The 26,994-nt window shown below is 32.3% G+C and overlaps 1 protein-coding gene across 2 annotated transcripts; it reads right to left on the bottom strand.

Annotated features, from left to right (window-relative positions):
* Nucleotides 1–1,837: 1,837 nt before the first annotated feature.
* LOC306843468 (serine/threonine-protein kinase PAK 6-like) lies at nt 1,838–26,085 on the bottom strand. Of its 2 annotated transcripts, XM_079374992.1 has the most exons (10): nt 26,026–26,085; nt 23,024–23,083; nt 17,380–17,601; nt 14,595–15,140; nt 11,030–11,512; nt 9,612–9,745; nt 8,323–8,449; nt 6,134–6,259; nt 4,470–4,604; nt 1,838–2,960 (listed from the first exon to the last, which is right to left on the bottom strand). In XM_079374992.1, exons 3-10 carry the CDS (start codon nt 17,587–17,589, stop codon nt 2,793–2,795), a joined length of 1,929 nt encoding a protein of 642 aa, XP_079231118.1. In that variant the 5' UTR covers nt 17,590–17,601; nt 23,024–23,083; nt 26,026–26,085; the 3' UTR covers nt 1,838–2,792. The 2 variants fall into 2 exon arrangements, with proteins under 2 accessions (XP_079231118.1, XP_079231117.1); XM_079374991.1 differs by lacking the exons at nt 23,024–23,083; nt 26,026–26,085 and having other exon boundaries at nt 17,380–17,688.
* Between the last annotated feature and the right edge of the window lie 909 nt (nt 26,086–26,994).

Below are 26,994 nucleotides of genomic sequence, written 5' to 3'. Positions count from 1 at the left end.
AAACGCCTCCCTGACTTTTTCCATCCTTTAGAAATATTAGACATACCTCTAGCATTAAGCATGATTCTCACATTTTCTTCGCAATTAATGCAATGTGATACATCATATCTTATGCATAAACACATTGTTTATGTGATTCATGATTTAGAAAAATGCAGTGGAGCCCAAAAACCCGAGACCATTTTTTTGGGTCAAATTATTATGCTAAACTCTCATCAAAATTATTATGCTATAATTGTAATGGAAAAACATGGAATGGTATGCAAATTTTTTTTTTTTTTTTTTTTTTGTGTGTCAACTTTTGTACTGCAATATATGTTCACATATAAGATGTTTTTTTTTTCTTTTTATTAAGGGCACCTTAAATTGATCAAAAGTAACTATTTTATAGCTATTTTTTATAACTTATATATTTTTTATCAGCAAAGAAGCAGTAAAGTGGCAGTGAAGACATTTATAATGTTACAACAGATTTGTACATCAATTAAATGCTGTCCTATTCATCAAAGAATCCTGAAAAAACTTTTTTTATGGTTTTCACAAAAATATTGAACTGTTTTCCACATAATCAGAATTTTTTCAGCAAATTAGCATATTAGAATGATTTCTGAAGACTGGAGTAATGATTCTGAAAATTCAGGTTTGATCACAGAAATAAATTACATTTGAACAGATATTCACACAGAAAACAGCTGTTTTAAATTGTAATAATTCTTCACTGTTTTTACTGTATTTTTGTTTAAATAAATGCAGCCTTGGTGAGCAGAAGTGACTCAAAAACATAAATTTAAATCTTACTCTAAACTTTACAGTACAGTGCAGAACCGTAACATATATGCCAAGATAATATAAAATAATAATTTAGTAAAAAAAATAGTTATAATACTCGTTGTTGTTGTTGTTTTTAAAACGTGTGATTGGCTCAGTGTTGATGTCTAAGTTTGTTTATTCACTTTTAGTTTTATTTAATTTTAGGTATTTTAGTACTTCATAATATATGGAAATGAAATAATATATATATTGAATTTAATGTATGTATATGGCTCTACATACACATGTAGTTGTTTTTTGGTGTTTGGCTTAGTGTTATAAGCATTATTATACTCATACCTTTTGTTGTTTTAATATTTTGAATTGTTTTTAGCTTATTGTTTTCATTTAAATGTTCAGTATTGAAATGTTGTATGCATTTGTCAATTTTATGTAATTTCTTTATTTTCTTAAATGTGGGTATATAATATTTACAGAGTTTTGACTTTTAGTTTTATTTAACGTACTTTTTCTTATTTGTAAGTCGCGTTGGATAAAAGCGTCTGCTAAATGACAAAGTAAAGTACTAAACAGAAAACAGACCATGTAATGTTTGCCTTAAGTAGGACAAAGATGTGCTCTAACGGGAGCTGAGAGTCAGGAATGTGTTTGTCTTTTATCTTTGTTGGACGCCTGTGAGATCGCTGACAGCGAAGGACGTCCCGACTCATCCTCACTCAGAAACACCCCTGAAATAGAACGCAGGAATGAAAAGGCTGTTCCTCTTCTATTATCTGCCTCTCTGTACTGTCGCTGAGCTGAGCCTCATTCATGAAACAAGAAAGAGATCTGTGAAACTACGAATGACTCGAGCTCGAGTTCAGTTTCAGTGACACGTTCATTTTAACATTTAACATCATTTAGCAGACGCTTTTATCCAAAGCTGTGCAGCAAGAAAAGTTACATTTTAAAGTCAACATGATTCATAATTCATGTTTCTGCTCTCATTCTTATGGATGCTTGTTTCTGCCACGGGATAAATAATAAAAAAAGGTCATTGTGACTAATCTCACAATTATATTTTTTCCTCACAATTCAAATTTATTGACACAATTCTGTCTTCCTTCGCTAATTCACTCGTTTTTCTCGCAATTCTGACTTTATATTTTGCGATTAAAATTTTTCTCTCAAATCTGACTTTATATCTCGCAATTGTACATTTGTCTTGCAATTCAGACTTTTTTCTTACAATTAAATATTTTTCTCACAATTCAGACTTTCACAATTATGTTTTTTTCCTCAATTCTGACTTTATATCTCGCAATTCTAAATTTTTTTCTTGCAATTCTGACTTTTTTCTTGCAATTAAATTTTTTATTACAATTCTTACTTCATATTTTGCAATTCTGACTCTATACCTTACAATTAAAAATTGTTCTCGCAATTCAGACTTTCACAATTCTTTTTTTTTTTTCCAAACAATTATGACTTTATATATCACAATTCTACATTTCTTGCAATTCTTAGTTAATATCTCACAATTCTGACTTTGTCTTGTAATTGACTTTTTCCTTGCAATTCAGTTCGTATCTCTCACATTTCTGATTCTGATCTTTTCACAATAAAAAAAAAAATTCTCACAATTCTGAGTTAATTTCTCACAATTTTTACTAATTTAGAATTACCATTTTTGTCTTGCAATTGTAAGTTAAAATCTCAATTTTTTTCCTCAGAATTGCAAGAATTAAGGTCACAATTACCTTTTAATTGCTTGTCCTGGAGCAGAAACAGGCTTCCATGCATTGTGAACGATCATCAGATGGATTTAATAAACCCATCAGCACAGTCTATATTGCACAAGGCACACAATGTCAAAGGTTCTGTGCAAATGCATTAGAATAAGAGGCTGACGGACTGATGGGTTTGGGGTGAATCGCTCCTGTCCTCCTCCGTGAGGTTCTCCAGGGGAACATCAGCAGTCCAGCTCAGGGTTGTTCCAGAAGATCAGGAAGGTTCACAGTCTCTCTCTAAAGTGCTAAAGGTCAGCATCGTGACATGCGTTTGCGGTACTGCTCCACCAGCGGCACCAGACAGCGAGGAGAAGTGGCCTGAAGCATGAAGGGATGCTGGAGCAGGTCTCCGGCGCTCGCTCGCTTCAGCGGATCACACGTCAACATCGAGTCCAGAAAGTCCCTCAGGATGGGAGAGATCTGATCACACCACAGACATCATTATGCATAAGAATTTAATATAATATTACACATAACTTCATGGTCCTGAAAGTAGGATTTCTTCATTTTAAGTCTCATTAAGCAGATTTTGGGGAGAATTATGACACTTATGGTCTTCATGATATACAGTAATTAAGTGATTTGATTTGATTTATGCATGAAATCAGTATTGTTTCAGTATTAATTATAGCTTTTATTTGTATATTTTACATTTATATTAGCCTTTAATTTTACAATTTTAAGTTTAGTATTTTGTTTTGTGCCTTTGTCATTTTTTATTAATTAGTTTAATACATTTCCATTTAGCTTTTAATAATTTTTCAGTTTTAGTAATTGTAGTACTTTTAAACATTCATAATTTTCGTTTTCATTTTTTAAGTTTAAGTGTTTCATCTATTATTTCTATTTGATTTAATTTAGGCTTCTTTCATTAATGAAAATTATTTAGTAGTTTAATTAAAGTGTAATAAGTGTTGTTTTGCATTGTTTATATATTTATAGTATTTGTTCATATTTTGAATTAGCTTTTATTTTTATGTTAGATTTATATTAGCTTTAATTTTTGGAATTTTAATTTCAGTAATTTAGTTTTTGTCATTTTTTATTCATTTTTGTTTTTTAATATTTATATGTAAATTTTATAAATTGTTCTGTTTTAGTTTTATTAATTGTACTACTTTTAAAAATATATCATTTTTATTTTTTTAAGTGTTTCATCTAATATTTATATTTAATTTAGTCTTTTTTAATTAATGAAAATGTCATTTTTATTGATGAGGGTGGGGGGGTAGATTTCTATTAAGCTGTATTTTTAGTTGACATTTTTTAAGTTGAAATGTTTCATCTAATATTAATATTTAATTTCAGCTTTATTTCAATGAATGATTTTTATAGTTTTACTGTACAATAACTATGGAAGCCCGTTCTTGTTACTGATTTAAAAAATAAAAAATGTAATTGCAAATTTTCTCTCGCAATTTGACTTTTTTTCTCACAATTGTGAAATATAAACTCACAATTCTGGGAACATATCGGTTTTTTTTCTCCTTAGAACTGGACTTTATTAATTTATAATTTATATATATGTATATATATACTGGACTTTATTCGTTTATATGCCACAATTTGGACTTTATTTCTTGCAATTGCAAGTTTATATCTCCAATTCTGAGAAAAAAAGTCAGAATTACCTTTGTTATTTTTTATTCAGTGGCTTCAATAAATAACAGCACTGCATAAACATATGCATGTTATGATTTCATTTCAGTGTCATTAGGAGTTTGTATTAATATTTTTTATATGAATAATAATTGTATATAGTTATAATTCTATATTATTTGTATTTATTTTCTATTTCAGTTTTAGTTCTTTTATTACATGAAGTTGAACTAAACTGAGTTGATTATGACATGAATACAGTTTTAGCTTCAGTTTTAGCTTCAGTTTTAGCTGGCTGAATGAAGCCTGCTGAGGTTCTGCTGATGTTACCCTGCTGATGTTTCTGGCGCTCGGGGCCGGCTCGTCTCGTAGTCTCTTCATCGCTGCTATCGGCGTCTCGCTGAAATACGGAGGTTCTCCATCGATCATCTCCACCACCATGATCCCCAGAGACCACATGTCCACCTACAAACACACAGAACATCAGGATCTTTCACAGGATCTGCCTCACTAAACCGATTCCTCATTCCAGAGAACAAACACAACCTTCTCAAGAATTACAAAGAGATATCATATAGAAGTTATCTGAGCAGCTGTTTGCCCGCCGCACAGACACTTGTATTGTACTGTAAGTCAGTCAAAAATATGAGGAAACAAAAGTAAAACTATTACAAAATAAACGTGTATTTATAAAATATCTATATATAAATAAATACAGTTTTCCCAAGGCTTTGGACCAATGCATTTCCATGACTTTTCCCATCATTCTTTATCTTTTTGAACATTAAATGTATCAGTTTATTTCATGCATGACACTTGGCACAAACTAAAGCTGAACACAACAGACACAAAACCACAAATACCAGCATATCATGTTTTTCTGAAACATTTTATTAGAACATTCCTCTAATGCTTTTAAAAATTTGATTACACATTTCAGAACATACAGAGAACATTCAAAAGCAGCGTTTATTATTCGAAAATAATAAAATGGAATGCTCCCTAAAAATTCGTATAACAAAAAATAAATGTTTAAAAAAAGCAATGGACATTTATTCATTATTCATGGAATTTTTTTTTTTTTTTTCTGAAACATTTTAGTTCGATGTTCATCTAACATTTTTAAATGTTTCTACTCATTTTAGAATGTTCAGGAAACATTAACGTTTGGAAAAATGATACAATGGAATGTTCCCTAAATGTTTAATGTTTAAAAACATGTTAAAATAAAGCTTTCATAACTATTCACACATCATTCATTGTTTCAGGACGTTCAGAGAACATTCAAAAGCAGCGTTCCCATAATGCTTGCAAGAATTCTAAAATGGAATGTTCTCTCAAGTTTTGCATAAAAAAAGAAAAAGAAAGAAAACATTTTAAAAACTTGATATTTTGAACATGCAGAAATTCATAACTACATGGGAACATTAGCAAAAACATTCTTAGAGCCTATTGTTTAGTAGGAAGGGAAAACTGATCAATCTCACTTTTATCTTCTGAAGTCGGTGAAAGTGGAAGGTCATTTCCTAACAATCTCTCAAGATATTACAACACAACTTCAGAAAAAAAGGCAGTATTTTTATATACTTCTTGTGAGCATGAATTTCCAGCATTATTACTGCTCAAACTACCCAGTTTACCTGTTTAACACCACTCTACTCCACGTGTTCCACTATTAAGATCAGGCTTTCCAAACCTTCCGTGAATGAAGCAATGTCAGATCGGTCATGTTCTGTTGTAGTAGAGATTTCTAACGCGATTCAACATCCGGTCAAGCGAATCCACCTTTATCTCTATGCAAATATTACGTATCGACTATAATCCTCCCATTAAAAAGTGTTAATCACAGCATTATATGCTTTAAATATCTGGTGTGGCATTGTGACGTGGCTCAACCAGCATCTTTATTATAATAATCATACCCATTAAGATTGTTTACTTCATGTCATTTGTGACCTGATGAAATTAAAGATAAGATTGATGATGTTTGTTACCTCAGTGCCGTAGGGGGTCTTTGAAACCACCTCCGGCGCCATCCAATACGGAGTCCCGACTAACGACTTCCTCTTCGGGATGTCTTTGCTGATCTGAGCACAGAATCCAAAGTCAGACAGTTTGACCTGAAAAACAGAGAATGACAGACACATCAATTCTGTTCAGATCAATGGCATTTCCAATCTAAATACACCAAAAACATGTACTCCATCAATAATGGGAAAGAGTGCTATTTTAGTATCATTCAGAGGTTTTTATTCATATTTAGAATTTGTTTTTATTTTTAGATTTTCCTTTTCATTTGAATTGATTATTTATTTATATTTATTAGCTTTTGTTTCTTTAAAAAAAAAAAATTATATAGTTTTTATTTTTAGATTTTTTGCTTTAATTTTCATTTTAAAAGTTTTAGTAATTATGTAATGTTTTCTTATTTCAATTAGTTTTTGTTTCCATTTAAAAAGTTCTATAACATTTTTCATTTTCTAAGTTTTAGTAATTTTGTTGTGTGTTTTTGTCATTTTTATTTATTTTTCTTTTTTATATTTTCTCTTTTCATTTTAATATTATTTAAAGTTGTAGTAATTTTGTTGTGTGTTTTGGTCATTAGTTTTTGTTTCTTTGAAAATATTTCTATATCGTTTTTATTTTTATATTTGTCTTTTTTCATTTTAATTATATTTAAAGTTCTAGTAATTTTGTTGGGTTTTTTGCTATTTGTATTCATTTTTGTTTTATACAGTAGTTTTTATATTTTGTTTTCATTTTAATTTTGATTAAAATTTAACGAATTTAGTTGTTTTCTCATTTTTATTATTATTTTTTTCTATTTAAATATCTCTTCATAGTTTTTTATTCATTTAATTTCTGTTTTAGTTATTTTAGTTTTTTATGGTTTTAGTTAATGACAATAACCCTGATATACTGACAAAATCTGGTGCAGAAATAATTTTCACTTGATAGTAATTGTAGTATTTTCTTATAAAATTTAGTCCAATGATATGTTAAAAATTTAGGTGTAATCTTTGACTCCACACTCTCCTTTCAGTCTCATATTAACTTCATCACTAAATCTGCATTCTTTCATTTACGCCGCATTGCCCAACTCCGTCCTTTCCTCAGTACCATAGATGCTGAAACGATTATCCATGCATTTGTTTCATCACGTCTTGATTACTGTAATGCCCTCTTCATTGGTTTACCTGCCAGCTCCATCTCTAGATTACAATACATTCAAAACTCTGCTGCTAGAATACTCACTCATACCAAACGTTCTGCTCACATCACGCCAATTTTGTATGATCTCCACTGGCTCCCAGTTGCCTACCGTATTAAATTCAAAATTCTCCTGCTCGCTTTTAAATCCTTGCATGGCTTAGCTCCCCCTTATCTGTGTAATTTGCTTGTCCCCTACACCCCGACTCGTTCACTACGTTCCTCTGACTCTGGCCTTCTCGTTGTCCCTCGGCACCGCCTTTCTTCAATGGGGGGCAGATCATTCAGTATTATTGCACCCAAACTCTGGAATTCCCTCCCTCGCTCACTTTGCTGTATTAACAATATCTCAGAATTTAAATCACTACTCAAAACTCACTTGTTTTCTGAATGCTATACCTTTGATTACTGATACCATGCTTTGTCTAATGAACTTGTTCTTTTCATGCTTTGTCGCTTCAGTCTGCTCTGCTTTGTATTTGTATTTTTGTTATGTTTGACTCTTTATCGGTATGTTGCCCTGTCCATATAATGCTCCTTTACTGTATCTATACTTATTGTTATCCATCTATGCTTACGTGAATTGTCTCTTCTTTGTTAAATGTACATTGTAAAGTGTCCTTGAGCACTGGAAAGGCGCTATATAAATAAAACATTATTATTATTATTATTATTATATTTGTTTTATTTACAACATCAAAAATATATATTATTTTACAATGTAGAAAGTACATTCTAAAAGATCTGAAGACCCACTAAATGCATAATTCATGTTAATAATTTTTCAAGTCTATGTAGTAAATTATTTATTTAATAACGTAATTTGAATTTAAGGACACTTTTTTGTACTGTAAGCAGTTGATGTGTTAAATCTTAGTCCTGGAAAAGTGCTCAGTTGAGAAGAGCTCATATAGATGTAAATGAAGACTCCTGGAGTGTAATTAGTGGCGGTCAGGATGAGTGTGTGTCTCACCCGGCCGTCCAGCGTGAGTAAGATGGAGTCGCTCTTGATGTCTCTGTGAATGACGCCCTGAGAGTGAAGATAACAGAGAGCCTGGAGAACAGCTTCACACACTGTAGCAATCTGCTCCTCCGTTAGCCTAAACACACACACAGAGAGAGAGACACACACACACACACACACACACACACAGAGAGAGAGAGAGAGAGAGAGATAAACATGGGCTGTGCCTCAGCAAACTGTGAAGTTAAAGCTACTTAAACTGCTTATATTTAGCAGGAATAACACCACATCTGGTTTAGTGACTCTATTGCTCCCTCTAATGTACATTTAATACACTAACATTCAAATGTTTCAGGCCATTGTGACTTTATAAAAATAAACTGATATTTTTATTAATCAAAGACGCATTAAATTGATGAAAAGTGTCAGTAAAGACATTTATAATGTTACTAAAGACTTCTGTTTCAAATAAATGCTGTTCTTTTGAACTTTCTATTCATCTGTGAATCCTGAAAAATAAAATGTATCACAGTTTCCACAAAAATATTGAGCAGCACAACTGTGTTCAACATTGATAATAATCAGAAATGTTTCTTGAACAGCATATTATTATGATTTCTGAAGATCATGTGACACTGAAGACTGGAGAAATGATGCTGAAAATACAGCTGCAGATCACAGACATAAATTACAGTTTGATATAGATTCACAGAGAAAACAGCTGTTTTAAACTGTAATAATATTTCACATTTTTTACTGTATATTTGTTCAAATAAAAGCATTAAAACAATCTTGCCAACCCCAAACGTTTTGAGCACTAGTGCATGTTTATTGGCATTGTGAATATTTATATAATGCATTACATTTCACAACATATTGACATTGCATTCTTGCATAAAGTATTGCAGGAACATTACACAAAGTCTGCAATCTAATCTGACTTCATGGCAGGCGTTTAATGCTTGATGAAAGAGATTTAGACTGAAGAATGTGTGAAGATCAATAAAGAGCTGTAAAAAGAAACAGTTATGATTGTTATGTAACTCTTTCCTTACAGCAGACAGAACAAATCCTGTTGTTTTTGCTTCAGTGAAGCTTTTTAAGATACCATCTGGGAGAAGATCTTAACGGTGCCGGTGCAGCAGAAGTTTTCATGGATTGATGTTAACAGCAGCTTCAGTATGATTTCAGGTGAAAACGATGCACCTGATCACTCAGTAAAGTCCTTTACCGCTCATCAATAACATATGATCTGAGGAATCATTCATGTTCATTATATGTTAAAAACTGTTTCTGACCTGGTCTCTGAGACGATGTTGGTTAGAGCGCCGCCCTGCAGGTACTCCATGATGACCCAGAGCTCTTCACCCACCAAAGCACTCTTGTACATCTCCACCACGCTTCTATGCCTGTAATCTCGCATGATAACCACCTGCGTGTAAAGACATACAGAAACCATTTTTCATAATATCACGGTAATAATATATATATAGCAAAAGAAAGATATTGTGTGTGTGTGTGTGTGTGTGTGTGTGTGTGTGTGTGTGTGTGTATATATATATATATATATATATATATATATATATATATATATATATATGCGCTATATAAATGCCTCATTCATTCATTTTACATTTTATTTATATATTATTTATTTTTTTATTTTGAATTAGGTTTCAGTTTTATATTTTCATTTTTCATTATAATTTTTGTTAATGTTCTTTTTTTGTGAGCTTTTGTCATTTTTATTAGTTTTTACATAATATTATGCGTGCACACACACACACACACACACACACACACACAATATATATAAAAATGATCAAACTTAACTGTTATTTTAGTATAATTGATGTACTATTACAGTTTGAATTTTGAATCCATTTAAATTTTTCTATTTTCCACTCATTTAAAATTATATATTAGTAATTTTGTTGCATGTTTTTATCATTTTTATGGGTTTTTGATTTAAAAAAAATATGACTGTAGTTCATATGACCTTATATTTAAGTTTTTTGCTATTTTAGTACTAAATGAGAAAATGAGAAAAATAAAGTAAACATAAGAATTATATATTCTATTTTATTTCAGTTAGTTTATTTTGTCACATAACGTAAATGTTTTAATAAAATATATTTATATTTTATATTTTTTAAATTATATTTAAATATAAAATTATATATAATTAAATGTTAGTTTGAAATGTTATTTGTATGTATATATATATATATATATATATATATATATATATATATATATATATATATATATATATATATATATATATATATATGTCATACAAATTTGTGTCCTCATACGTCACAAAAACACGCACACACACACTCATATACACACACACGTGTGTGTGTATATGAGTGTGAGTGTGTGTGCGTGTTTTTGTGACGTATGAGGACACAAATTTGTACAATGACAGGTATTACAAGGAGAAGGTGATTTATGAGGACATTGCCCCATGTCCCCATATTTCAAAACGCTTATAAATCATACAGAATGAGTTTTTTTTTAGAAAGTAAAAATACACAAAGTTTCCTGTAAGGGGTAGGTTTAGGTGTAGGGTTGGTGTAGGGCAATAGAAATGTGTGTGTGTGTGTGTGTGTGTACGGTGCTGTTTTGGAATTGCGCTTGCGCACTAATTTGCCCTGTTCAGTAAATCTGGCCCTAAATGTGTTGTGAACGACAGATGAGACGCTCATACTTCATTAAAGAGCAGTTCTCTCCTCTGCTGCTTCCGGAGGTCCATCATCTTGACGGCGACCTGCCGCCCGCTGTGCTTCTCTCGGGCGATGCACACCACGCCCGTGGAGCCCTCGCCGATCTTCACGAAGTTCTCCAGATACAAGCGAGGGTCACCGGTGTCCACCACCATCTGCAGCGCGGCTCTGAACTGCTGGTGGGTGATTCCGGGCGTCTCGGGGCCGCTGCCGGGCGTCTGGGCCGCTCTGAGGCTGGGAGACGAGGCTCCGCTGGGGACCGCGGGCGAGCCGGTCGGAGCGGGTCTGGGCTGAGATGGGCTGTCCTGCGTCAGAGGAACTGAGACTGGAGTCTCAGGGGTTTGGATGGGAGACATCAGGTCTCTGGAGGAACGCCGTGTGTTTTGATGGCTGGTTACTCCGTGGCCTGCTATAGGACTGCTAGTGCCGTTGGGTTTGTAAACGGCTGGGAAACTCGGTGAATTCACCTGCATTCAAGGAAAAGATGAAGTATTTTAAGTAGTGCTGTCAAATGATTAATCGCGATTAATCGCATCCAAAATAAAGTTATTTTCATAAAATATGTATGTGTACTGAGTATATAGTCATTTAGCAGACGCTTTTATCATAAGTGACTTACAAATGAGGACAATAGAAGCAATCAAAATCAACAAAAGAGCAACATGCAAGTGTCATAACAAGTCTAGGTTAGCCTAACAGTTTTTTGTTTGTTTGTTTGTTTTTTACAGAAAATGAGTAGATAGAATATAGAAAAAAGAAACCTAGTGGGTTTTTTTTATTTATAAGAATCAAGTAGATAGAATCGAAAAAAGAAACCTAGTGTTAGTTTTACAAGAAAAGCTAGCAGTTAGAGAATAAATATGCAATTGATAGAGGGTCAAATGTGTGTGTGTGTTTTTTTTTTATAAAAAGATAGATAAAAATAAAATAGATAAAATAAAATTAGAATAGAGAGTGCTAGAGTTTGAGGGTCAAATAAAGATGGAAGAGATGTGTTTTTAGCTGATTCTTGAAGATGGTTAAGGATTGAGTTGGGCAGGAGGGAACAGTTAATGTAAAAGTGTGTGAAAGTGATTTTGTGCCTCTTTGGGATGAACAATAAAGCCACGTTCACCTGCAGAACACAAGCTTCCAGAGGCACATAAGTCTGAAGTAATGCGTTTAGGTAAAGGGTGCAGAGCCAGTGCTGGTTTTGTAGGCAAACATTAATGCCTTGAATTTTATGCGAGCAGCTATTAGTAGCCAGTGCTAATTGATGAACAGAGGTGTGACGTGTTCTTTTCGGCTCATTAAAGATTAACCTTGCAGCGGCATTCTGGGATTAATTGTAGAGGTTTAATAGAATTGGCTGGAAGACCTGCCAAGACAGCTTTGCAATAGTCAAGTCTAGACCGAACAAGAGCCTATATATTATATATATATATAAATACACACACATGCATGTATATATTTAAGAAAAATATGTTACGTTTATATATTAAATATATGTATATATAATATCAATTTCATGAATATAAATATACACATGTAAGTACATGTAAATATTTTCTAAATATATATTGTATGTGTGTGTATTTATATAGACATAATAAATATACACAGTACACACACATATATTATGTAAACAAAAACTTTTATTTTGGATGCAATCTTAACTGTTGTTAATGTTAACTAAAACTATTACTATAGAACTATTAAAAAATGTTTTCCTTAAAATAAAATAAAAACAAAATAAAGCTGAAAAAAAAAAAATTATATATATATGGAGAGTTCATTTCACCTGCATTCAAGAAAAAATATTTATGTATATTGATTATTCTTCAGACAAAAAGTAGCTTATTACACTGGAACATTATTGTGTTGTTATTGTTAACTAAAACTAGTATACTATAGACCTATTAAAAAACATATTTGAAACAAAATAAAAAAAATAAAAACATAAAATAAAAAAATTAAATGAAACAAAACATAAATATTAGATGATACCTTTTAATGAAAATTAGAAATGCTGCTTTGGCTAAAAAAAAGAAAGTAATTTCAAGTACTAAAATGAAAACTAAATAAATTCAACTATAATAAATTAAATAAAAATTAATTATAGTGAAACAGAAATATTTAATATTTAAAACATAATATTTAATGTATATAATATACAATATGAAACATTTTTTTATGTTAAAATGACAAGCAGAACATAAAAATTAATAAAACAACTAAAATTAAAAAGAAAATTGAAAATGTAAAATTAAAACTTATTCAAAATATTAGTAATATATATAATTCAAATCTGTATTTGTTTTTAATTATAAAAATATTATATAATGTTATATTATATAATGATTCATAATTCAAATAAAAATGTAATTTAATTTTAATTACAAGATATAATAATAATTTAATTAAACAATATCACTATATATTATATATATATATATATATATATATATATATGATTTGCAAAATATGCAAAATAAGTACAGCCACAAGATTACTTATATGTAATCTTGCGGCTGTACTTATTTTGCATGTATGCATTTGTCAGACACTTTTATTCAAATCGATATACTTTGCATTTAAGGTATATATTTGATAACTTCATGTATTCCCTGGGAACTGAACCCATGAGCTTGATGCTGTTAAAGCTACAGGTACATTTATTTTAGTGCAATGCATTGCTGTAAAGGTCAATTTTGCTTTTTTTTTTAAACTGAGGGCTGATTTAAATGTTTTTTATAGATATAGATAAACAGCATAAATTATACATGATATTACACTGCGCTGCATTTCACTGCAGTGATACAATTCTATTCTTAACATTATCATTTAATTATTAAACAGTCACTAGATGAATTTCACTAAAAAATCCTGATCTTATTTCACTCCAAAATCAAAAGAAAAAATGAAATTATTTGCTTGAAAAATTAAATATATCTTTTGCATTATTGGCTAAACTTAACCACAATTTTGTGATAATTATACAAATATATCAGGCAAAAAATGATGCGCATATAATTTCAGTGCAGATATACATCTTTTCCACGATAAGTCATTTTCAACCATGATAAGGCTCAGCTTGTATTAAACCCAGAGAAATCTGTTTAAGATGTTCTTTATCTTTTTACAGTTATGAACAAACGTTCTTCCAGTGATGTTAATAGAGTGTTCATTTAAAAAAAAAACACAAAAACAAAGGAATAAAAAAAATTATGTTTTATTTGTGCAATACTTTAGTCAGACATTTGTTTTTAAATGTAACTACTTTTCAGAACATCCTGAGAACCTTCAAAAGTAACATTCTGTAACATTTGCAAGAATTCTAAAACGGAATGTTCCGTTCACATTCACATGACCGAGAAAGAACACTTTTAAAACATTTTAAAAACTGGATGTTCAGAGATCATTCAAAAATAACCTTTTAGGAACAAATATTTTTGGTATTTATATTTAGGCTAAAACATTTATATTTAAAGATATACATGTATATATCAATATATCATATATCCTAATGGAAATTCTAGAAAAATGTTTTTTAGAAAACATGTTTCTTACCTTGAAGTTGTATGTGGACTGAGGCCTCCTCGGTGTTTCTATCTTGGGCTGATCTGAGTTCAGTCTCGCTCCATCTTTTTCGCTGTAGGTGCTGTAGAGACACGATACGGGTCTCTGGTTGGGTTTACCGTCTGTTTTATCAATACCAGGCCCTTCAGGAGCAGTTCTAGGTTCTAGTAAAATGTCCCGGGGCATCAGCACTGGCTGTCCCATGAACATTGATTTGGCTCTCGGTCGTGACTCAGTGGAGTTTATGGTGTAGCTGTTCTTGGATTCGGGCCGTGGGCTTCCGCTCTTGCTCTGGACGGGTCGGGTTCTTGAGTTCCCTGGTTGCCCGTTCCTCCGATTGGTCTCATTGAGCTCCTGATATTCATAAGTCTCTCCTTCAGCTTCCTCACCCAGACGGCCCAGAGACTGGGCTCTTTTCCTTAAAGACGGGCTAGTTCTCCTTAACGAGTTCGAGCTTGTAACAGAGAGTCGATTCATCTGAGCGATCGCCGCAGCAATGTAGTCTTCATGTCCGATGAAACTGCCACGAACGATCCTCTGGAAGAGAGAATTCAACAAGATGTCAACACTGACTCTATTATGACTCAAACGTGTCTCTGCATCAGTGTCACTGGAGGAAGCGTTATTATGGATTATGGACTCATATTTGAGTTAAAAACATCTTAATGCTGGATGTGTTTCAGCTTTTGTCTTCTCCAGATGTTAACTGATGGACTGGAGTGGTGTGGATTATTGTGATGTTTTTATCAGACTCTCATTCTGACGGCACCCATTCACTGCAGAGCATCCATTGCTGAGACACTGATGCAGTGAGACACATTTCTACAAACCTGATGAAGAAACAAACTTATCCTAATCTCAGAAGTCCTGAGGATGAGAACATTTTTTTATTTTTGTATTGTCATAGCTCAGCTGCACACTCAGATCAGTGTCATATGCAGGAAACATATGCAATTATATAATGCGCATGCTGCATGACCGCTTTAATTACACCAGTGCATGTCGTGCTTCACATTCCTGCTCCGCAAACTAGGAAACTTTATCCAGCGGGAACAATGACGTGCCTCTCAGATGAAGATGGTGCTTCATCACTCAGTTACCAAAAGTCCAGTTCATGCAGTTAGTTTGATTGACAGCTGATAGATCTTTATACTATTATTTAATTAGGGGATGTTTGTCCCCAGGACTGTTTTAAAGAAAAAAATGCATTTTTTATTATAATTTTTGCCTGATGTTTTGGTTTAACTGTCATGAAAATAATGCCAACAACCTTTGGAAATAATGCAAAAAATACAGATTTTGTAACGCAATTATTTTATTTATGAATTAATTTTTTTTAGAGTGAAATACGATCTAGACATGTTTTTGTGAAATTAACCTAGTGACTATTTATATAATAATGACATAATAATGTTAAAAATAGGGTTGTATTACTGGAATATACAATATATCTATGCAGCGAAACGCTTGGCAATATATCAGCTATATAATGCTTGTCTAATAGTTTTGATATATTATAAAAAATAATGTCAAAAAACAATAATGAATGAAAGTTTTTCAGATAATTTAAAAATATATAAAGTTTTCTTTAAGCAGTAAGTTCTTTCTTTCTTTGTTTCTTTCTAAAATATTACCTGGAAAGGTTTTTGTGAGATTCACCTAGTGAACATATAACAAATAATATTAATGTTAAAAATAGCATTGTATTGCTGGAATAATATATATATATATATATATATATATATATATATATTTCTTTTTTTTGCTTTACAGTCATTAAAATAATGTCAATAAATTTTGCAAGACTTTAGTGAACTGGACATGAGAAAGCAATATATATGATGCATTATATAACAGCAGCGTTGAGCAGGTCTGTCAGGTCATAATTAGTTGATAGAAATGTGTCACCATATGAAAACATTTTAATGGTGTTTCTGATACGTGAGAACCCTGGGGAAATATGACATAGATGTTGGCTTAGATATAACCAAACCTCCTTCTTCAGAACCTGTTTAACAGAGACACATGATTATATACAACCGGAGCTGCAAACATGAACCTGAAACACTTTCTCAGGGAAAAGTCCCGTCTTTGTGTGACGTTTTTAAAGAAATTACAGTATAGGTGCTGCAAGGAGAATTCCTCGATCACATTTCACAGCAAAATGAAAAAATAAAATGCAGATTGTGATTTTTTTTGTCATAAATTGTCAGAAAAATTATGTCACTTAGCTTTGCAATTAATGCAAAAAATGCAATATATATATTAAATATGAGCATTAAATTCTATAAATAGTATTTAATTACAGGAATTTCCAATGTAATGCACTGTACTATCAACTATAGGTTTTTTGCCTGATATTTTTAATTAATTGTAAAAAAAAAAAAGTTTTGCAAATAATGTATATATATATATATATATTAATCTGGACATGTTTTTGTGAGATCCATCTAGAGATTATATATACACAACTATACAGTATAATAAAAATAGAACTATTATTCACTGTAATTTATTTATTATATTTTTGCTTAATTGTCAAAAATAATGCTACTAAGTTTTAAGAATTAATTTTATTTATTGTTTTATTTACTTTATGTATAATTCATACTATAGTTTATCTATATATACACAATAAACCATAACATGACTGCATGCATTCAACAAATACATAACAAAATTGCATTAAAAAAAAAGTGCAAGAAGATCCCATGCAAACCCCAGAAACGCACACGTTCTCACATCTTTTGATGTTTGGATACTGAAGGAGCTTTACCTTCTGTGGTTTGAGCTGCACCTGCGTGACGCTGGAGGGATCCACCACAGGTTTGGGTCTCCGGAGCGTGTCTATGAGGCTTTGCCATTGAGGCGGCAGACCCACGAAACAGCCCTGCACCGGGTCGAAGGACGTGTGCACCCTGTGCTCGAAGTTCCTGGGAGTGGAGATCTCCAGCCTTCTCTTCTTCTTCTTCTTCCTCTGGAACATCCTGACAGCCTGCTGGAAACAAGAGTCTGTCCCGTCATAACACCACAGCAGGGCCATGCACTCGCTCTGAGAAAACACAACAGCCTTCCAAACCAGACTGAAGAAGAGGCGGAGACAGACCAGGCCAGAGCTGTCAATCTGACACCTGAGGACACGCCCCTTTCCTGAAGCAGGTCAGAAACACACTTGAACCTGAGACTGAGAGTGTCCTGTAACACGGATATGCTAAAGTGAGACGGTCGTAGATCGAGTCTGGCCGGTTATTCACTAATGCATATTTAGTGAACCGTGAGACACTAACTACTGGAGAGTGGATCAATATTGCTGTGGGTCGATGAAAGTGAACACATGATTCCCTGTATATTGGATTTCCCAAGCCTGTGGGAAGGAAAAACCCATAAAGAGAGCTTTATCAACCTAGAAAGCCACTGTTTCATATTTTATAAGCCACAAATTTTGCTGTCAGTTTTTAATCCAGTAAAAGCTCTTTTAGTGTAATTGTAGAAACGCTGTCAAATCTGGACTGATTTTGATCAAGTAAAGGTCAGAATAACTGCAGTCATATCTCCAGATGAACTCTTACTGGACTGAAGCAGCTCAGCTTTACTTGATTCTCCATCAATCATTTTCTAGAAAAATCAGTGCGTCTCAAATCTGATCTTCAGGATCTTTTGAGGAGCATTTGTTTCCAGAAGCTTTACTTTCTCTGTTCCTCAGCGGAGGAATGATCTTCATCTCACATCTTCTGAGGAGCGTTTATTTCTCTCAATCAGCATTGCATTATATGTTTGCATCATTTCAATCTCATCTTATTAAGACATTATTGGAGATATAGAGCGACCAATGATATATACATTATTTCATGTCAGTCTCTGCTGAACTATTATAAACATCTCAATTGACTTACATTACAAGTTATTAAAATTTTATCTTTTTAGCCATATAAAAGGTCACAAATGATGCAAAATAAATAAAATATAAATAAATCCTATAAATAAAATAAATATGACAAAATTAAATAAATTATTTTAAGTTAATTAATTTAAATGTAATAAAAAAAATATTTAATTATTAAAATTTATAATAATTATTTTATTCTTTTGACTTTATATAATAATTACATCAATGTTAAAAATAGAATAACTGGAATATACAAAATATACAATATATCTATGGAGTGAAATGCTTTGCACTAATATCAGCTATCTATATTTTTGCATGATATTTTTGATTAATTGTCACATAATGCAAAAAGTAATCTTTAAATTATTTTTCTTTTAATTTTAGAGTGAAATATGATCTAGATTCACCTATCTGGAGGCTACATATAATAATTACATCATGTTAAAACAATAGTATAACTGGAATATACACAACATCACTGTATTTCTTGGGGTTATACTTTATTTTAAGGTGTCCTCGTTACAGTGTAATTAAACATTTAAGTACTGAGTAATATTAATTAACTACATGTACTTACTATATGGCTAGGTGTTAGGCTTTGGGTTACTTGCATGCAATTATGCAGAATTAATTGTTATTATAACGGTAAGTACATGTAACGTGTAACAAGGACACCTTAAAATAAAGTGTCACCTTTTGCGTCTGCATCAAACTGCATGTTTTTGCTTTGCAAGTCTCTGAATAAAACTGAGCTGTTTTCCTTTATATTCTCACTATATCAGAGCCATATAAGCCTGATGGATCAAATATGATACTCAACAAAAAACATGTGCGCAGATTTGATTTTAGATTTTGTCTGAAGTTTCAATAAACTATTTTTTAGCTGTATTCTTTTACTGTATTGACTCATTTAAATCTGTTTGTCTGCTGAAAACAAAACTTCAATCAAAGGATAGTGAGGACAAGCACTCTGAATCCTTTCATCTGTGTGCTGTAATGTGACAGTTCTCGATGGATCACGATCACCTCGGGGAAAGCACATCGACTTCTGATCAGCATTCAAATATCTCCTCAGTAAGAGCTTTTCCTCGTGACCTTTCATGACCCTCAACACCCGTCCAGATGCATGAGATAAACAGCAACTAATTCATGAACCCATGCTGAATTTATGCAAATATAAGCGATACAAGATGTTATTTCTCATTTTAAGCAATTATTTAACATACAATATATACAATATCTATGCAGTGAAATGCTACTAAAATATATATTGTTTTTGCTTAATCGTCATATAAATGTTGCAAAGTTTTTCAAATATATACAAAATAATAATAAGTAATATATATATAAAAAATAATTAAGCAATCTTTTTTTTTTTTATTCAACCTAGTAACTATATATATAATAATAATAATTACATAATAAATGTTAAAAATAGAATATTATTACAATAATATACAATATATCTATGGAGAGAAATACTTTGTATTATAATCTATTATATCATTTTGTTTGATATTTTTACTTAATTATCATTAAAAATAATGTCAATAAGTTCTGCAAACAATGCAAAAATATACCATATATTTATACTTTATTTATTTGTTTATTTATTGGTTGGATGTAATTAAATATGATCTAGACTTGTTTTTGTGTGTGAGTGTGTGTGTGTGTGTGTGTGTGTGTGTGTGTGTAAGATTCACCCACCTAGTGACTGTATATAATAATTACATAACGTTAAAAAGAAAATGTTATCACTAGAATATAGAATATATAAATGCTTAATATCAACTATATAATTTTTTGTCTGATATTTCTGTAATTATCATAAAAATAAGGTCAAAAAATTGTGCAAATAATGTTTTTTGGGAGTCATTTCAGGTATTATTCTGTCTTCTGTATGTAAATATCAAATTAAAACAACATGCATGTTAATGATGCCTCTCTCTTTTATATATAATAATAAACATCTTGCAGATTCTTCAAGGCTTTTGCAAACATATGCATCCACTGTGAGCTGAGCATTACTATCTGAGTTGTCCAGGGTTGGCCTATAAATACCTGCGGTTCCTACTTTGTTTAGTCAAATTGTCCTTGTTGTTTAATGCAGGTTAAGGAGCCTGTTTCTATGATTCAGACCTGCATTAGCAGACGTGTCTAATACAATAATCAACACTAAAGGGGTTCAAACGCTTTCATTTCCAGCTCAGATCTTTCTGTACATGAACTAAAGCTGCACAAACACAAGCCAGCAGATTACGATGCAGTGCATCTGTAAACTCCTCTTATGCAAGCTGTCAATCAATATTTGCTCACTAGTGAACATTAAAGAGTGATAGGATACCTATTTATAAAAATAGAAATTTCACGATACACCTGAGATATATATGTGCCACCCCTACTCAATATTTTAATATCAGATTAAGCAGACAATTTTTAAAATATATATATATATACTATCTATACACAGTTGAGGTTGACATCCCCCTTTCAGAATCTGCTAAATGTTCATTATTTTACCAAAATAAGAGGGATCATACAACATGCATGTTATTGTTTATTCAGTACTAACCTGAATAAGATATTTTACAAAGGGTTAGGGTTCAGAAAAATCCCCCAGCTCCCACATATTCTGTGGTTTTCCAGCATTTGTGTATTTGAACCCTTTCCAACAATGACTGTATGATTTTGAGATCCATCTTTTCACACTGAAGACAACTGAGGGACTCGCATGCAACTCTTACAGAAGAATCAAACACTCACTGATGCTCCAGAAGGAAACACATGCTTTTTATATTTACAGAAAATATTAAATTATATTAAACTTAATTTGTCTTCTGGGAAGCATGTAACTATCTTCTGTAGCTTCTGAAGGGCAGAACTAAATGGGGAAAAAAAAAGATATTTAGGCAAAATAAGAAGAATGTACAGTCATGGCCAAAAATATCGGCACCCTTGGTAAACATGATCATGAGGGATAAAAAGTACCCCATGTGTACAATGAAATATACTGCTGTATTTGTGATGTCGTGGGCTTATATTTCTGCTGGAGGTCCTGGACATCTTGTTTAGACACATGGCATCATGGATTCTATCAAATACCAACAGATAAAAAAATCAATAAGTGACTGACTCTGTTAAGAAATCTTATAATGGGCCATGTTTGGATCTTCCAACCGGACAATAATCCAAACACAAACCTCAAAAACAACACAAAAATGGGTCACTGAGCACAAAACCAAGCTTCTGCTGGCCATTCCAGTCCTCTGACCTGAACCCTGTAGAAAATGAGTGAGGTGAACTGAAGAGAAGAAGCACCGTCATGGAGCTGTGAATCTGAAGGATCTGGAGTGATTCTGGATGAAGGAATGGTCTCTGATCTCTTGTCAGGTGTTCTCTAACCTCATCAGGCATTATAGGAGAACATGTAGAGCTGTTAAACTGACAAATGGAGGTTTCAAAAAGTATTGAATAAAAGGATGTTGTTAATTGTGGCCAATGTGTATTAGAGAAAAACATTTATTTCATAATGATATTTCCTCCCATTTTAAATTCTTATTATCCACTGAAAGGTTAGACTTTTGTGATTATTTTAAATAAAAGATCAAAAGGATTAACAATGCAGTTTAATTTTCATAGCCTTCTTTGATCATATTTACCAAGGGTGCCAATATTTTTGGCCATGACTGTACACATCTCCATTCTGTTCAAAAGTTTTCACGCCCCGGCTCTTAATACATGTTTTTTCCTTCTGGAGCATCAGTGAGCGTTTGAACTTTCTATTTTGTGCTATTTTGCACATTGTCTATTTTGTATATTATTATTTTTATTATCTGTGTCTTGTCTTGTTGCTGTCATTCTGTTGCACTGTGGAGCTTCTGTCACCCAAACAAATTCCTCGTATGTGCAAACATACCTGGCAATAAAGCTCATTCTGATTCTGATTCTTCTGTAATAGAAGTATATTGTCCCTCAGTTGTTTTCAGTGTGAAAGGATGGATCTCAAAATCATACAGTCATTGTTGGAAAGGGTTCAAATACACAAAAATGCTACAAAACCAAAGAATTTGTGGGAGTTTAAGGATTTTTCTGAAGAACAGCAGACAGTTTAACTGTTCAGGACAAACAAGGGACTCATGAAGAACTATCACTGAACAAAAAACACATCTGTGGGTCATTCAGGGAACAACACAGTATTAAGAATCAAGGGGTGAAAACTTTTGAACGGGGTCATTATTATAAATTCAACTATTATTTTCTCTCGCGGACTACATCTTTTATGTGAAATATCTTATTCAGGTCAGTACTAAATAAACAACAATCCCTCTTATTTTGGTAAATTTTGCAGATTCTGAAAGGGGGATGTAAACTTTTGACCTGAACTGACTGTATGTGTGTATGTGTGTGTATATATATATATTAAAAAGCAATATTTTTTTTTTTTTAGAATACATCAAATGAACTAACATGTAAACTTACAGCTTGTTTCTATTGCATGAGTTCCAGCAGACGTGACGTCAGACGCTCTTACCTGTGGATTTGTGTTTGAGTTCCCTCAGCTCAGCTCATTCATCTCGTCTTTCAGCAGACCCTGATCAGCACAGAAACACAGTATATGAGCGAGGAAATGAAACACAGTGCTGTTTGATCAGCGGGTGTGGAGGGAGACGCATGACAGACGAGGAGCGTGCACACATGCTGATGATGTGGAGATGGTGAAGAAACTTCCTGAAGCACGTCGTGACATGAGAGCATTCATGACCTACATCTCAACATGCCAGGATGGATCAGATGCCAGCAACAAAAGCACTAGTTATAATAGCAAGGCTTGTTTATCCACGAAAGCCTGACTTTAGGGGTGTGCAGATATTTATGCAACTATTGCATACTATTTATTAAGCCAAAATGCATGTCAGTACACCTCATTAAACAGGTCAGGAACGCCCATTTTTGCCATGTTTACTCAGTGTTATTTACCAAGTCATATCCTTTAGGACAAAGTTGAGAAACTACAGTCTAACAAAATGTGTTTATGAACATTTAGCTGACATTCCCAGTGAGTTATGAAAACATTATTTGATCAAGTTCCTTGAACGTTTAAAACATTTAATGTATCTGAACAGCCAAACTCCAGATTTTTGAATGTTTTAAAAACATATTTTCTTGGTTATATATGAACATTTTGCAAACTTTATGGAAATGTTACGTTTGAATGTTTTTGAAACACATTCTGAAACAAGTGTAACATTTAAGACAAGTAATAGCATTTACAAAACATTAGACGAACGTCAAATAAAACGCTTCAGAAAACGTTCAATGAATGATATATATATGTTAAGTTCAACAGAAAGACGGCGCTTCCACAAAATGCTACTTTTACTTACTACATCAGATAAATAACCATAAAGAACTGCTTACGGACCACAACAGTAGAAATAACATTGTATGCTACCTCTTCAAAAAGGTTATGAAACATCTGAACGAACATTCTATTAACGTTACATTTGAAATAAAGAACGTTTGTTCATTACTTTGAGAACATTCCGTTAGCTGGGTGGACATTGAGATTTCTTACTGTGCATGCATAAATATATCATACAAACATCTATTTTTATTTGAATGTTTTTCACAGCGTTCTTAAAGAAGAAAATCAAAATTAAAACGTTTTAATATTTTTCTTAATTTTATTTCAGTTTTAGTTTTAGTTAGCATCAAGTTAAACTAAAAGAAAATTAGAAGTTTTTTATTTTTGGGGGGAAATAAAATAAGTTTAAGTTTTTATATTTTATTAACTAAATAACCTTGTTGCCCGTCACTTGACTAGTTGAATTTGCAAGATTCGCACAATATTGCATATATGCATAAATTGATCTAATTTTGAGAAATAAAAAAGTAAATAGAAATAAAGAAAAAAATAAATAAATAAGAAATGAAAAAGTCCATATTCGTTGATTTTAAGGTGCAATTGCAGAATGTAACGTCACAAATACTAGAATTACTAGAAAACGTCTTAACATGAGATGCTTCCAGAGAGATGTTTGTACATAAATTACATCTAATATAAGTTATAAGTTGTTATACAGTTAAAGAAAGCTTTAGAAATCTTAATTGTTTCTCTTCTTCATCAAGCCCAAGTTCAGGCAAAATCCATGTCCAGGAATGTCACGCTCTGTTTAGACAAGCAAAAGATCAGCCTTAACACAACTCCTACATTTCTATGCATTGGTGTTGTGCAGCCTGATCAAGACACAAACATTTGAACCCAAGAGAAAATCAAACAAGCAAGAAACCAGTAACTCCTCTCCAACATTTCAATGCTATTTCAGTGTGCTAAACGATTCGAGCTGAATTTACTGCTATTTTACAAGCACTTACAGTCAAACTTTACATCTTCATTTCATTAAAACATCCAGATCACCTCAGAAGCATGAGAAAAGTTAATTATATTTTACAAGAAAATGAAGCCTATTAGGATCATTTATGCATTTTCCTGAGAGTAAATCACATTTTCCTTCAAATGGGAGTTTTCCCCTCTAATTTCTTGTCTTACATAAACAAAATAGCGTTAAACAATCTTTATTTAACTCACTATAAATTAAAATCAGGACAGCAAATGCTACCCAGGGTTATTAGAATTAACTAAAACTAAAATTAAAACTAAAATCATAAAAAAAAAATCATTATTACTTGAAATAAACTAAATGTTAATCGAAAAAGTAAAAATAAAAAAATGTCTAATTTTATTTTACTTTAAGTTCTACAATAATTACACATAAAACTGAAATAATTAATATTTAATAAAACTTGAAATTTAACTAAGTACTAAAATAGCTAAAACTGAAATAAAAATGACAAGAATATATATTTTAAAGACTAATAAAAATTAGAAAAACATAATAAAATGACTACATTTGAAACAAAATATAACTTTATGTACTAAAATAACTAAAACAGAAACTGACATAAAATTATATACAGACATAAAAAAATAAAAATGACAAAACAACAGCAAACTGACTATAACTTGAAAAATTTAAACAAATTCAGAATATTAATAAAACCTATAAAAGGTATATCAATGACAGTAAAATAGCGCTGTATAAATGCAACTAAAACATTATTGTTTTTCTCCATTACAGTATTATGAATTGTGAGCTTAATAGTGGTGAAAATCTGGTCAGGAAAAAAAAAAATCTAATTTATTTAGTTAGTTTTTGGGGTGAAATATGACCCAGACGTGACCCTGGCAGCGGAACAAGAGAACCTGAAGCACTTTTGTGGCTGATAGCGGCTGTCTGACTGCATTACAAGCAAATGGAAACGCTCGGGCCCCAGAGAACCAGAAAGACGAGGACAAAGCCGCTCACCTCTGTCTAAAACCACATGTTCTTCAAGAGCTCGACCTCCTCAAGCCTTCACCTGTCCTAACCTTGCCTTTCCAGTCTTTAGTCACCAAAACAAAGACCAGAACCAGCAGCTTCACTTGGAAAAGAGTGAGAAAATCAAGACAGAAAGAGAGGTTTTCGGTCCTACCTGAGGATCGCAGCAGCGCTCATGAAGGTCTCACACACACAGGAACATGTAGATCTGCGTGCTGCTGCATGTTCTGAGGGGTTGGGAGCGTCTCTATCCAAGCTGAGTCACTCACATAACAGACTTCTAGTGTGCTGCAGGGTGTTAAAGTGGCCAGAGATACACAAGAGTTTAGTCACTTCCATAAGGAGCAACCTAGAAGAAAGAAACCCCATAAACCAGATCTCTTTAAGACGTCTGCTGTGCTGGAAATCCTTTACCTAAGTTGGTGTTTCAAAAAATGGCCCGCCTTTTAACAACTGTTTGTAAATATCCCATTATGCCATATTATCACCAAATCTTGGTCTTTTTGAAGAATGAAAATGTTAGTTAATGCTATGAGATTGGAAACTTAGTGACTGCTCACACGTGGAAAAATGTTTTGGTAATTATTGTACTTTTTGGGGGATTTTCCCCCCACTGTGTTAGTGTTCTGGGTCCAAAATGACCCGCTTACCAACAATAGCTTGTGAATGTTTCATTATACAGGTACTATACAATCACCAAATCTTTATTCAATCTTTTAGCCAACTTGCTTTCCTTCGTTTAGCACAGGTTTTGTTTTTCTTTTTGGATCTGATTAATCATTAGCCTCATTGATGCACCTCAGTTTATGAGTGAAAAAGCATTATTTGTGAATGACTGACAATATTCACTCAAAAACTGAGATCAATGAGACCAGTTCCAACGAAACCTGTGCTAACTGAAAGAAAACAAGTCAATAAAAGTATTGCAGCCAATCGTTTGTGATAATATAGCATCGCAAAGCAATGAAGTTTGCTACTGGGTTCTTATGAGAGATGATGTAGTCACATGGTTATTATATTTGACAAGTATCTAGCAATCAGTTAAAGACATTATGCAAATATTTACACAACTGACCAAGTTTTCCACAGAAGCACATGATAAGAATAGATATTTACTGTAAAT

Source organism: Barbus barbus, assembly GCF_936440315.1.
Source record: "Barbus barbus genome assembly, chromosome: 24".
NCBI lineage: Eukaryota > Metazoa > Chordata > Actinopteri > Cypriniformes > Cyprinidae > Barbus > Barbus barbus.
This window is presented reverse-complemented; position numbering and strand designations above follow the sequence as displayed.